This window comes from Centroberyx gerrardi, chromosome 8 (genome assembly GCF_048128805.1).
Source record: "Centroberyx gerrardi isolate f3 chromosome 8, fCenGer3.hap1.cur.20231027, whole genome shotgun sequence".
In the NCBI taxonomy this organism is placed as follows: Eukaryota; Metazoa; Chordata; class Actinopteri; order Beryciformes; family Berycidae; genus Centroberyx; species Centroberyx gerrardi.
The window spans coordinates 25274858-25289453 of NC_136004.1; the positions used below are offsets into that span (position 1 = coordinate 25274858).

Sequence of the window (14596 nt, forward strand, 5' to 3'; positions counted from 1 at the left end):
AAGCTAGTATTAAGTGTAATGCCTGATATGAACACAAGGTGATGGTAAACTTCCACTGCAAAAACAACAACAAAGTGATTTTATTTAACAGTTTTGTGTTAGTATGAGAGAGGAGAATTTCTAGTGACTTTGATCCAAGCATGGACATTGTGAGCATCTTAAAGTCATTGATGCATTAGAGATCAAGAACAGGGGCCACAAAAAAAAAGAGGAAAAAAGTACAATTTCTTAAATTTACTTTGACCCAAGTATGGATATTGCGAACATCTTGCATTTGTAATTAAGGACAGGAGACAAATAATAATAATTTCCACAGTAATAGTGCCAAACAATTCTTTCAAGTCTAACACTGCAACTGAGCCCTTAGTCCCATGGATTGACAACTGCTCTGCAGAACTTATTTTGTAACATCAAAAAGTAATAGGATTCAGCACAGAAAAGGACACAACTAGAATATAAAAACTAAAAATGTAAAATCATTGAATCTGGCATGGGACCTCTGTTGCCCATCACCCCCCTCTCTTGTCTCTCTCTACTGTACTGTCTAACAGAAGCACAACTGCCATTTAAAGAGCACCATTGCAACACCAAAAAGCCAGGGTCGAGCACAAAGTTAGCTTGCTAACCCATTAATCCTGCTTCATGAGAGTGAGACACAAGCCCCAGGTCTTAAAATGAGACCATGGAGAAAAAACTGAAACTTCAAATAAGAGAACCGATTCTGGAAAACGTTTTGTACCATTTCTCATATGAAGTACTGCAACACTTTTTAAGCACTGGTACTCTGTGCAACTCTAGTATGGACAGTCATGTGCCTCTTCAGGTTTGAGCTGCTGTTGAACTGTGTTGCACTTACGCGGTTTTTCCCCTGTGTGGATTCTGGTGTGAAATTTCAAATTTGAGCTGACAGCAAAACTTTTCCAGCACAAAAGACATTTATAAGGTTTCTCCCCTGTATGCACTCGGAGATGGTTTGTGAGAGATGAACTGTGGGCAAAGTTCTTCCCGCAGTAGACACAGCTGTAAGGTTTCTCGCCTGTGTGAACTCTTATGTGCTTTTTCAAATGCTCAGCACGGCTGAAGCTTTTCCCACAGGTGTTACAAGTGTATGGCTTCTCACCTGTGTGGATTCTAACATGCATGTCAAGGTTCCACTAACAAGTGAATCCTTTTCTGCAAATTCTACATCTGAAAGGCCTTTCACCAGTGTGGGTTCTCAAGTGAGCTCTTAAGTTTGTCAAGAAAGAAAACTCTTTACTGCAAAAGTTGCACTTGTGATGTCTGTTTGGTTTCGGCTCAGTACTCCTAGTTGATCCTGCGTTCCCACAGCTGGATGTTTTGTAACCTTGGCTCTCAGCTACATGACAGTTGTGAGAGAGGAGCTGGCGGTCACTGTCTGGTTCTGATACTGCAGAGCCCTCTCTGTCAGATTCAGATGAGATGTTGGCTAGAGGCTCTTTCTCTGCTACACTCTGAGTTTGGTAAGGATCTGAATGCAGAGACTGATGTCCACTGTGGTCACTTCCATCACAAGCAGGAGTCAACTTAAAGATATCAGCCTCCTCCTGCAGTAAAGGCTGATACTGTCTAGTATTGTTGTAAATTTATGAAGTCATGTACTATGTCATGTAGAACTAGTGTGGGGTGGGAGGGGAGGGAACTGGTCGCCACATGGGTGGGAGGGAGGGAGGACCTTTCTTGGTCCTAGTGGGGGAAAATATACTGATACTTTGTGTTTGTCATTGCAATGACTATTGCTTTATTTTTTTTAAATAAAAACAATTGATAACAAAAAAAAAAATACATTCCACAGTAACAGTTCTTGCTGAGCCAGTAGTTACAGCTTAAGTCAGTCAGCTTGTGTCAGAGAAAATGACAACCAACACCAGATCTCAGCAGGACTGCGGCACTATCATAGTGTCAAATCCCAATTGTTTATTGCCACATTTCTAGATCCAAAAACAGCAAGGCTGGTCTACTTCATAAATTATTCTTGTCATGATGTAAAATTTCTAACATGGCAGTTACAACCAGCCCAGGGTCCTGTCTCACCAAGCAAGTTCAACACAGTATCTTTGTGATAGCTGGCTACACAAAACCTAACAATACTAAATACCCTGGTCTCACCAAATTGGCCATCAACCCACTCTGCCAACCCAGGACTTCCTAATCCAGCTATGAGCTATTCACATAAAGAGGCGGGGTTTGTAACAAGCAGCCAATCACATGCAACATGGACAGATCCAGAGCAGTGTATTTAAGATGAAACCATTTACCCTCGTGGGGAATTAGGATGTTGCAGCAGCAAAAAGTAATAGGATTCAGCAAAGAAAAGGAAACAGAATAAAAGCACACAACTACAATATAAAAATCAGTAAAAAATGAAAAAAATAAAATAAAACTAAATGCAACAGAATATAAACAATTGAGGAGCTATGTAAAAATGCTGCTGACAATTTCAACATGTTAAATAGACTTTAAAAATTGATAGTATGGGGAATAAATGGATTACTGACACTGATGTCCTTCTCTCAAGAAGAACAAACGATTAGAATGAATGAATATGAGCGATACAAAAAATTGTAAGAGCAAAGAGTAACACTGTAGCTGCTGCTAAGGCTAGAGAGGATTACTTGAGGAAAATTGCTGATACTGTAGATGCATCAGTAAATAGGTTTATTGCTGCCCCATCATTAAGGCACAGTGGATGAAAATATTGTATCATCACATTGAGGTTGTGAAAAGATTTCCTGTTCACTCATGTTCTCCCAGGGCTGCACTGATGGGAAAATGGGTGTAATTTATTGTATGTATCTCTTCTTTAGGAATCCAGGAGGCAGGCTTTTTATACTTTTGGATCCGACAGCCTGAACGTAACCTGCTCCGAGGCAGATTAGGTTTTGCAGCCTAAATTACCATGCGCATTACCGCTTCAGGAAAATCTCTAGAGCTGTGGCACTTGTTAAGCAGTGCTGCTCTGTTCAACTCCAGTATGAGCAGTTATGTGCGTCTCCAGGTTGGAGCTGCTGGTGAACCCTTCTCCACAGAAAATGCATCTGTATGGTTTTTCCCCTGTATGGGTCCTCATGTGTACTGTCAGGCTTGTATTTTGAGTAAAAGCTTTCCCACAAATGCTGCACTTATATGGCTTTTCGCCTGTGTGGATTCTGGTGTGCAATTTCAAATTTGAGCTGACAGCAAAACTTTTCCCGCACAAAAGACATTTATAAGGTTTCTCCCCTGTATGCACTCGGAGATGGTTTGTGACTGATGAGCTGGCTGCAAACTCCTTCCCACAGAAGAAACAGCTGTAGGGTTTCTCGCCTGTGTGAACTCTCATGTGCCGTTTCAAAAGCGCACCACTTCTGAAGCTTTTCCCACAGGTGTTGCAAGCATGCGGCTTCTCGCCTGTGTGGATTACAACATGCTGGTCGTGGTTCTTTCGCAAGGTGAATCTTTTCCTGCAAACTCTGCATCTGAAAGGCTTTTCCCCTGTGTGGGTTTTCATGTGATTTTTCAACTCGTACTTCTGGGTGAAAGTTTTCCCACAAGTGTCACATCTGAAAGGCCTTTCACCAGTGTGGTATCTCATGTGAACTTTTAACTTTGCCAAGCGAGGAAACTCTTTACTGCAAATGTCGCACTTGTGGGTTTTCTTGTTTGGTTTCGGCTCAGTACTCCTAGTTGATCCTGTGTTCCCAGAGCTGGTTGTTTTGTAACCTTGGCTCTCAGCTACGTGACAGTTGTGAGAGAGGAGCTGGCGGTCACTGTCTGGTTTTGATACTGCAGAGCCCTCTCTGTCAGATTCAGATTTTATCCATTTAAATGAGATGTTGGTGAGAGTCTCTTTCTCTGCTACACTCTGAGTTTGGTAAGGATCTGAATGCAGAGACTGATGTTCACTGTGGTCACTTCCATCACAAGTAGGAGTCAACTTAAAGATATCAGCTTCCTGCAGTAAAGGCTGCTCTCCCTCCTGACTGGTGCAGAGTTCCTCCTGTTCCTCTTTAATCTGTGGAGGCTCTGGGTCCTCTTGACCCAGACTGAAGTTCCTCTGCTGGTTACAGTGCTGCTGGTCAAGGAGAACCTCCTCCTTAATGACAAGTGGCTGTGGGGGGTCTGAAGGGGGGAGGACAAAGGAAGCACTCTTATATAGCACTCTTATATAGTGTTAGGAAAAAGGTACACATGATCAAATAAATGTAAACTAGAGGTCTTCACGGGTCTATCAGGGCCCTAGAATCCGAGACCCGACCCGGGACCTGTACGGGTTCGGGTCCACGTTTTATTATGGTCAGTCTGGTCCGGATCGGGTCCCATTCTATTCTAACTATTGTTTTAATCATCCATTTAACATGCAATTTAATTTCCTTGTCACTTATTGTAGGCTACGTAGCTGCTAGATTCCATTATGGAGTCTCACTATCATCTACTGGACAAACTGTAGAACGGCACAATTTGGCAAGTCTTTCTGTTATTTTGATCTCCTTTTATTAGGCTACCATATGTTGTATCCGACATGATAAACGTCTTTAGCAGTAGAACATTTTTAGTAGTAATTTTAATTACCGGGTTTGTCGGGTCCATAAAATAGACCCTAGACCCGAGTCTCTCTCCTCTCGGACATGCACCGGGTCGGGTCTGTAATATCTCCAGTGGTGTAATGTAACGAAGTAATAATACTTCGTTACAGTACTTAAGTATTTTTTGGGAGTATCTGTACTTTACTTGAGTATTTATATTTCTGTCAACTTTCACTTTTACTCCACTACATTTCCTAAATAAAATGTATACTTTTACTCCGATACATTTCCCCTAAGCATCTTCGTTACTCGTTACTACAAAATACAATCTGAAGAAATTTGGTAGCCTGCAAGCAAGCAGGTTTGGCGAATCAGTGCTCCTAGCTTGCAAGTTACGTTAATCACGATCCACACTCCATTCCAGTTGGTGGTGGTAATGCACCATAACGTTGTTTGCCAACCGCTATAAAACTCAAGAAGAAGAAGAAGTAGATTTCCACTCAAGCATGTCAGATGGACATGAACATGAGTAGAATCGACGATGACTGATGATTTCATGATGGAAGCAAAAATAGCGACGGCACCTGCTACTCCGGCGACAAACGACGACGGTGGTGACGAAGACGAACACCCGTGGCCATATTTGCGAGAAATGTTTTCTCATGTTGGAGTGAAAGATTCTTCGTACCGGATGAAGTGCCTCTTATGCTTACCCAAAGTCACAGAAATATTGGCATTTAAAAACTCCCCATCCAACCTCAAGAAACACATTGAGGTAAATTAAGATTAATCCAGTGAAGCCGCAACGTTAATGTTATTTAGTTATCATAAGCCTGTTCAGATATCTGGCTAACGTGATGGCTAACACGTGTTAGCTAACGTTGCTGATTAGGCTACATTCACAGATATAACGTTTACCACTGAATTTTGTCGGAATTAATTCAACGCAAAACTCTTGAAGACATGTCCATAATCCTGAAACACACTTAACTGTTACTGGTATAACCTGCCTGCCGAATATTTCCTCAGGTAACGTTAACTTCTATTTTACACCGGTGGAGGAAATATTTGTGGTAGTGGCAGGTTACAGAAGAGTGTTGAGGATTATGCACGTCTTCAAAAGCGCCATACGTTTTGTTAAACTCTCTTGAGTTTTGCTTTGAATTAATTCCGTCAAAATTCAGTGGTTATAGGCTATTGGGCTAACGTTATAACTTGTGACTCGAATGTAGGCTTACGTTATTAATCAAAGTTAATACATTTAAAAAAATGAAACGATGATTACATCAATGGCACAAACTAGGACTAGTTGATGCACATCATTAATTTACTTGCAGATTAGGTAAAGATAATATGTTAAATAATGGTCACTGACTGTTAGTGTTGTTGAGTAGCTTTTAAATCCTGTAGCTAAAGTTGTTATGCTTAGAAAATGTTTTTCTCTCACTGTTTCAGAGAAAGCATGTACACCACCTTAAAAAATATGGAGAGCTGACATCAACAAAGAGAAAAAGGGCTCCTGAGACTCCCTCCACCACCAGGCAGACCACATTAGTGAACACCAGGACTGTGTCTCAGAGGTCCTCACTATATTTCAGGAATGGACTACATCCAGCAGAACATGGAAGAACCCTCCCTGGAGCTAGGTGATGCCACCAGGTCCAGTTCATCTGATGAAGATGACTTCTTCTCTGCCCTGCAGTCGTCTCAAGCACAAGACAGCTCCAAACAACTAGACGGATACTTGGCCTGTTCAGCAGATCACATGGACTTGCTGAAATCCTTCCCAGTTGTGTGCAAGCTGTCTGTGAAGCTGAACACGCCTCTATCTGCCTCAGCGGCCTGTGAAAGACTATTTAGCATCGCAGGACTTGTCTTCAGCCCAAGAAGAGCGAGACTGAATTCTCGCAATTTTGAAACCAACTTTTGAAGATGAACAGACAATTTTTCAGTTTCAACTAATGACTGGGTTGTTACTGTAGGGAAGGAAGGGAGGAAGGAAGGAGGGAGGGAGGGATGAATGAATGAATGGGAGGAAAGGAAAAACTGGGTTTTGTTCTTTAAATTCTTGAAGACCTCGTTTTTCTTCAAGTGTAATGTAGGCTCCATTTTTAAGGTGGTGTACATGTTCTCTGGTGCACAAATGTGTTTTGTAGAATCTGCTCATCTTAATGTTTCATATCTCACAGCACAGGATTTGCTGTGATCATGTTTGTCAGGTCCCATTGTTCTCCTCTGGCTGCCTTTGAGGTGATAACTCCAGCTGGGCTTGTGGATGTGGTTTGATGGGAGGCTTATATAAAGTTCATAATTCTCAAAATTCTGACCGCTTGCTTTTTTATTAAGAGCAATTACTTGTACTTTTACTTTCAATACTTAAGTACATTTAATATCAGAAAATTACTTTTGATACTTAAGTAGGCTACAGTAAATATCAGATGCTTTAAGACTTTTACTCAAGTAATATTCTAATAGGTGACTTTAACTTCTACCAAAGTCATTTTCTGGTAAGATATCTGTACTTTTACTCAAGTGTGGCTTTCAGGTACTTCATCCACCACTGAATATCTCGGTCAAAAACGGGGCGGTATATATATATATTTTAAATTATCGGGTCCAATCGGATCTCGGAACGAATATCCCGGGTCCATTAGGGTTCGGGTCCGTCATTTTGGACCCGTGAAGACCTCTAATATAAACCTGTATTTTAGCTATTAGGATTTCATTTCAGTTCAGGAGCCTGTAGTCAGCCCCGCCAATAAGAAGCAGTGTATTAACTCCAAAGAGTAAATTCCGGTTTAACTGCCACCGGCAGCTCACCAGCAAAGAACTGACAATTAGTCGATTTCTCTATTGATTCAAATCAGGCTGCTTTGTAAAGGTGGAACAATTTTAGAATACTATATAATGGGTGACAGATACCTTTAATTGTCTCACTTAGAATAGTGTAAAAACAACAGTATGGTTTTACAAACCTGTTCTGTGTAGCTTTATCTCGGGCTTCAAAACGATATCCAGCAGCCTGCGCTGACGGCCGATCTCTTCCTCGTACTCTACTATAGTTTTTTCAAACACTCCTAATATTTCCTCAGCAGCCGCAGTTAGTCGCTCGTTGACGAACGTCCTCAAACTCTGGACTGTAGACATTTTCACTGAATTAGACATGAGACACTGTACAAGCAACGCAGCTAAAGCTAAACCAACTATTTCAGCTAAGCTAACTAGCTTTCGCACAAGAAGACCAAGGAGGTTACTTCCGCCGGACTCTATACAATGTTACACTATTTTACACGGAACTTTAAGCGCATCAGTTATTTTATTCTTTAAAGCTATCAGAGCTATACCAACTTCAATAACATCAGGTACGATCTTATATTGGATAGTAGAGATTGCAAAAACGTATTAGACATTATATTTAGACACAAACAGGTCGAAACCAATGAGGTTTTATATTAACGGTCGAAACTGGGTGCATTCGGTTCCGCAGCAAATGTCTTCCCTTGAACCGTTCTTCTTCTCGAGTTTTATGGCGGATCGCAAACCAACTTATTTAGGTGCACACCGCCACCTACTGCACCGGAGTGTATAATATCATGATAACATAGAGCTTACATGTTACATTATAATTTAAATTATATTTAGTAAACCTATGTCCTGAAGAAAACTAACGCCCTACTGAGTTCCCACTGCTTATCGCCTATCCTTGAAGATTTCACTCCCTTCGAATCTCACCTAGCTTACCACAAAGTCTTTTCCTTTCCATATCAAATTTACTATGTGCTCTGCATTTTCTTTACTATTACATTCCTCACATTTATCTGAAGCACTCTTGTCCATAATAAACAAAGTGGACTTCAGTCCCTTTTGTCCAAATCTAAAACGGGGAAAAAAAAAAAACCTCCTCTCTCCTGCCTTGGATCCTAGTATGGACACTGTATCATAAAGTCATTAATGCATTTGAAATCAAGAACAGGGGCCACAAAAAAAAAAAAAAAAATTAAAAGTAGGCATAAAATTTCTTCGAATTTACTCTGAACAAATATGGACATTGCGAGCATCTTATAATCGTCCTTGCATTTGTAATTAAGGACAACAGACAAACAATAATAATAATACTAATAATAATACTTTCCACAGTAATAGTGCCAAACAGTTGTTTCAAGTATAGCACTGTGACTAAGCCCCTGGTCCCACGGATTGTCAACCACTGTGCAGAGCTTATTATTTTGTAACATCTTTAAAACCTCACACTGATTACATTATTTACATTCTGATTCATCATGTAGTTATTTCCTCCAAACCTGTTAATCTGCTTTGGCCAGTAGCAACAAAACGAGTGGCTACAGCTCAGTGGTTTTCAATCCCATGCCTTTGAAACCCAAAAGACGAGGGCCAAACAAAAACATTTAAAAAAATCCACAGTAACAGTTCTTGCTGAGCCAGTAGTTACAGCTTAAGTCAGTCAGCTTGTGTCAGAGAAAATGACAACCAACACCAGATCTCAGCAGGACTGCGGCACTATCATAGTGTCAAATCCCAATTGTTTATTGCCACATTTCTAGATCCAAAACTTTACTCACAAACAGCAAGGCTGGTCTACTTCATAAATTATTCTTGTCATGATGTAAAATTTCTAACATGGCAGTTACAACCAGCCCAGGGTCCTGTCTCACCAAGCAAGTTCAACACAGTATCTTTGTGATAGCTGGCTACACAAAACCTAACAATACTAAATACCCTGGTCTCACCAAATTGGCCATCAACCCACTCTGCCAACCCAGGATTTCCTAATCCAGCTATGAGCTATTCACATAAAGAGGCGGGGTTTGTAACAAGCAGCCAATCACATGCAACATGGACAGATCCAGAGCAGTGTATTTAAGATGAAACCATTTATCCTCATGGGGAATTAGGATGTTGCAGCAGCAAAAAATAATAGGATTCAGCAAAGAAAAGGAAACAGAATAAAAGCACACAACTACAATATAAAAATCAGTAATAAAAATAGTAGAAAAAAAATCAAATAAAACTAAATGCAACAGAATATAAACAATTGAGGAGCTATGAAAAAATGCTGCTGACAATTTCAACATGTTAAATAGACTTTAAAAATTGATAGTATGGGGAATAAATGGATTACTGACACTGATGTCCTTCTCTCAAGAAGAACAAACGATTAGAATGAATGAATATGAGCGATACAAAAAATTGTAAGAGCAAAGAGTAACACTGTAGCTGCTGCTAAGGCTAGAGAGGATTACTTGAGGAAAATTGCCGATACTGTAGATGCATCAGTAAATAGGTTTATTGCTGCCCGTCATTAAGGCACAGTGGATAAAAATATTGTATCATCACACTGAGGTTGTGAAAAGATTTTCTGTTCACTCATGTTCTCCCAGGGCTGCACTGATGGGAAAATGGGTGTAATTTATTGTATGCATCTCTTCTTTAGGAATCCAGGAGGCAGGCTTTTTATACTTTTGGATCCGACAGCCTGAACGTAACCTGCTCCGAGGCAGATTAGGTTTTGCAGCCTAAATTACCATGTGCATTACCGCTTCAGGAAAATCTCTAGAGCTGTGGCACTTGTTGCAGTGCTGCTCCGTTCAACTCTAGTATGAGCAGTTATGTGCTTCTTCAGGTTGGAGCTGCTGGTGAACCCTTCTCCACAGAAAATGCATCTGTATGGTTTTTCCCCTGTATGGGTCCTCATGTGTACTGTCAGGCCTGTGTTTTGAGCAAAAGCTTTCCCACAAATGCTGCACTTATACGGCTTTTCTCCTGTGTGGATTCTGGTGTGCAATTTCAAAGTGGAGCTGACAGCAAATCTTTTCCCGCACAAAAGACATTTATAAGGTTTCTCCCCTGTATGCACTCGGAGATGTTTCTTGAAAGATGAGCCGTCTGCAAACTCCTTCCCGCAGTGGATGCAGGTGTGAGGTTTCTCGCCTGTGTGAACTCTCATGTGCTTTTTCAAATGCTCAGCGCGGCTGAATCTTTTCCCACAGGTGCTGCAGGTGTATGGCTTCTCGCCTGTGTGGATTCTAACATGCAAGTCGAGGTTCCATTGACAGCTCAGTCCTTTTCCGCAAACTCTGCATCTGAAAGGCTTTTCCCCTGTGTGAGTTCTCATGTGTTTTTTCAAGTCGGCCTTCTGGGTGAAAGTTTTCCAACAAGTGCTGCATCTGAAAGGCTTTTCACTACTGTGTATTCTTATGTGAGTTTTTAAGTTTGCTAAATAAGAAAACTCTTTACTGCAACTGTTGCACTTATAATGTTTGTTGTTTGGTTTCGGCTCAGTACTCCTAGTTGATCCTGCGTTCCCACAGCTGGATGTTTTGTAACCTTGGCTCTCAGCTACATGACAGTTGTGAGAGAGGAGCTGGCGGTCACTGTCTGGTTCTGATACTGCAGAGCCCTCTCTGTCAGATTCAGATTTGATCCATTTAAATGAGATGCTAGCTAGAGCCTTTTTCTCTGCTACACTCTGACTTTGGTAAGGATCTGAATGCAGAGACTGATGTTCACTGTGGTCACTTCCATCACGAGCAGGAGTCAACTTAAAGATATCAGCCTCCTCCTGCAGTAAAGGCTGCTCTCCCTCCTGACTGGTGCAGAGTTCCTCCTGTTCCTCTTTAATCTGTGGAGGCTCTGGGTCCTCTTGACCCAGGCTGAAGTTCCTCTGCTGGTTACAGTGCTGCTGGTCAAGGAGAACCTCCTCCTTAACGACAGGTGGGTCTGAAGGGGGGAGAGCAAAGGAAGCACTCTTATTATAGTGATAGAAAAAAGGGACACTTGATCAAATATAAACCTGTATTTTAACTATTGGCATTTTATCTGAGTCCTGGAAGTTTGTAGTCAGCTCAGCCAATCATAAGTAGTGTATTAACTCAAAAGAGTCAATCCCGGTTTAACTGCACGGCAGCTCACAAACCAAGAACTGAGAATTACAGTCGATTTCTCTATTGATTCAAACCGGGCTGCTTTTAAGGTGAAACCATTGCATAATAATATGGGCGACCAATCCTAATCATTGTTTCATAAAGAATGTACAAATAACAGTATGGTTTTACAAACCTGTTCTGTGTAGCTTTATCTCAGGCTTCAAAACGATATCCAGCAGCCTGCGCTGGCGGTCGATCTCTTCCTCGTACACTTCTATAGTTTTTTCAAACACTCCTAATATTTCCTCAGCAGCCGCAGTTAGTCGCTCGTTGACGAACGTCCTCAAACACTGGACTGTAGACATTACCACTGAAGTAGACACGGGATACTTAACTATTCCGGCTAACTGAACTAGCTGTCAGACGTGTTGCATGTTTACTTCCGCCGGACTCTATATAATGTAACACTACTTTATATAGAAAGCGTTCCACTTATCCACTGATATATATCCTTTTTAGTATACAGTATGTGTGGTAAAACCTCATTTGACTGATCCTCATCCCATTCCCAACATTGTCACACTCAGCTGCAAATCGCTCCAGTGCACATCGGACAGCGTATGAAGCCAGTAGGATAACATCCACACACAGCAGAGATGCCAACCAAATTTCATTGAAATGGACTCTCCCCACAGTTCTTCACTGGCAGGATACCAAGGCACAGCAGAATCCAGACTTCTGCTGTGCCTTGATATCCTGTCAAACTCTAAAAAATATATTGTTAGTAGTAGTAGTAATATTGTTAGTAGTAAAAATGGACCATTAGGGAGTAGTGCTATATTTAGAAGATATCGCAATGGTTTGTTCACAACATTGCTTGTCAGTGCATCAGAGTATCTTTGAATATGCAATTATTGATTTCTTTCACTTTTCTTTCACTATTTTGTATCCAAAACGGAATTTATACAAAATGAAGGGACACAAATTTCAAACTGAGAGGTGCTGCAACGGCATGAGTTCATTCATTCATTCATTCTTGGTTGTGGCCCATTTATTAACAAAGCTTTTTCCAAGATTTTGTGCATCATGGTTTAATCCAAAGAAATGCTGTTGCTCATCATACAAAATCTGAAGAAAAATCACGAGGTTAGCTTGGTGAAGCTCAGTGGCACTATTTATAATGTCCCACTTCATTACAGAGCGGTATTTACTGTAACCTGTTTTTTTATGGAGAATGTTTTAAACTGCAAACATACAGATGTAGCCATTGCAGAAGTCAAACAATTTATTGCATACTTGCAAAACTCCTGCTCTGCTTTGGCTCCATGCCAAAGAGGAATTGTTTGGAAAAATCCAACAGTGTTGGAAGTTACGAGGAATGCTCTGGTACTTGGTTGAGAGGCAGTACAGTTTTGTTTTACAATCTAGTACAAATACAATTTGATTCTAGAGAGCAGTGTCGGCTGTATTAATACAAGGTAGATGCATGAACAGACTTCTACAACGGCTGCCACTGTAGGTGTATTTCATGTTACAGTATTCTCTGTGGGATTCTTGTGGTACTTTTAATTACCATTCTAAAACTGCACTCTTATTAACAAATTCACATTTTAATAATGTCGAGCCCTGACGACTGAGACTGCAACAAACTTTTTAAGGGCCAGTAGTTCCAACACAATAGTCCCATTTATACAGCAGTTTTCTTGCTGAGCCAGTAGTTACAGCATTCTTGTCATGCCTTGTCAAATTTCTAACATGGCTGTTGCAACCAGCCCAGGGTCCTGTCTCACCAAGCAGGTTTAACACAGTCAGGGTACCTTTGTGATTGCTGGCTACACAAAACCACTGGTAATACTGAATACCTGGTCTCACCAAATTGGTCATGAACCCACTCTGCCAATCCAGGACTTTCTAATCCAGCTATGAGCGCATTCACATAAATTCACACAAAACAGCATGAGAACAGAGCACATGATTATCTAACGCCATGTGGAGCATGAGTTTCTGACAGATTAAGGCAAACAAAATCTGTGTGTAAATAAACACATTTTTCACAACAGATTAAGTTTGAGATTGTAGATTTTATTCAAGCTGCCAATGTTAAATATAGCATGAAACACTACACAAGTTTATAAATAATGGAAAAACTCTAAACTGTGACACATTTTAAGCACTGGTACTCTGTGCAACTCTAGTATGGACAGTCATGTGCCTCTTCAGGTTGGAGCTGCTGGTGAACCCTTCTTCACAGAAACTGCATCTGTGTGTTCTCTTCCCTGTGTGGGTCATCATGTGTACTTTCAGGCCTGTGGTTTGACTGAAAGCTTTCCCACAAGTGTTTCACTTATACGGCTTTTCCCCCTGTGTGAACTCTCATGTGATTTGCTAACTCTGCACCACGGCTGAATCTTTTCCCACAGGTTTGGCAAGCATGCGGCTTCTCGCCTGAGTGGGTTTTAACATGCACGACAAGGTTCCACTTACGATTGAATCTTTTTCCACAAATTCTGCATGTGAAAGGTTGTTCCCCCGTGTGGGTTCTCATGTGATTTTTCAAGTCTGAATTCTGAGTGAATGCTTTCCCACAAGTGTCACATCTGAAAGGCCTTTCACCAGTGTGGGTTCTCAAGTGAGCTCTTAAGTTTGTCAAGAAAGAAAACTCTTTACTGCAAAAGTTGCACTTGTGATGTCTGTTTGGTTTCGGCTCAGTACTCCTAGTTGATCCTGCGTTCCCACAGCTGGATGTTTTGTAACCTTGACTCTCAGCTACATGACAGTTGTGAGAGAGGAGCTGGTGGTCACTGTCTGGTTCTGATACTGCAGAGCCCTCTCTGTCAGATTCAGATGAGATGTTGGCTAGAGCCTCTTTCTCTGCTACACTCTGACTTTGGTAAGGATCTGAATGCAGAGACTGATGTTCACTGTGGTCACTTCCATCACAAGCAGGAGTCAACTTAAAGATATCAGCTTCCTGCAGTAAAGGCTGCTCTCCCTCCTGACTGGTGCAGAGTTTCTCCTGTTCCTCTTTAATCTGTGGAGGCTCTGGGTCCTCTTGACCCAGACTGAAGTTCCTCTGCTGGTTACAGTGCTGCTGGTCAAGGAGAACCTCCTCCTTAACGACAGACGGCTGTGGGGGGTCTGAAGGGGGGAGGATAAAGGAAGGGACACTTGGTCAAACAAATAAGCCTG

At 41.3% G+C, this 14596-nt stretch overlaps 1 protein-coding gene and 2 pseudogenes across 1 annotated transcript; all 3 read right to left on the reverse strand.

Annotated features, from left to right (window-relative positions):
• Positions 1–794: 794 nt before the first annotated feature.
• On the reverse strand, positions 795–7670 carry LOC139928036 (uncharacterized; annotated as a pseudogene).
• A 2404-nt stretch (positions 7671–10074) lies between these two features.
• LOC139928035 (uncharacterized) lies at positions 10075–11772 on the reverse strand. Its single transcript, XM_078285375.1, has 2 exons — positions 11601–11772; positions 10075–11261 (listed from the first exon to the last, which is right to left on the reverse strand). Exons 1-2 carry the CDS (start codon positions 11770–11772, stop codon positions 10075–10077), a joined length of 1359 nt encoding a protein of 452 aa, XP_078141501.1.
• A 1696-nt stretch (positions 11773–13468) lies between these two features.
• LOC144539635 (uncharacterized) lies at positions 13469–14344 on the reverse strand (annotated as a pseudogene).
• Positions 14345–14596: the final 252 nt, after the last annotated feature.

Excerpts from the sequence above, each read along its gene's own strand:
- LOC139928035 (XM_078285375.1), bottom strand. The coding sequence starts at position 11,772 with ATGTCTACAGTCCAGTGTTTGAGGACGTTCGTCAACGAGCGACTAACT. Across the intron at positions 11,262-11,600 it reads GATAAAGCTACACAGAACAG|ACCCACCTGTCGTTAAGGAG; the intron begins GTTTGTAAAACC and ends TCCCCCCTTCAG.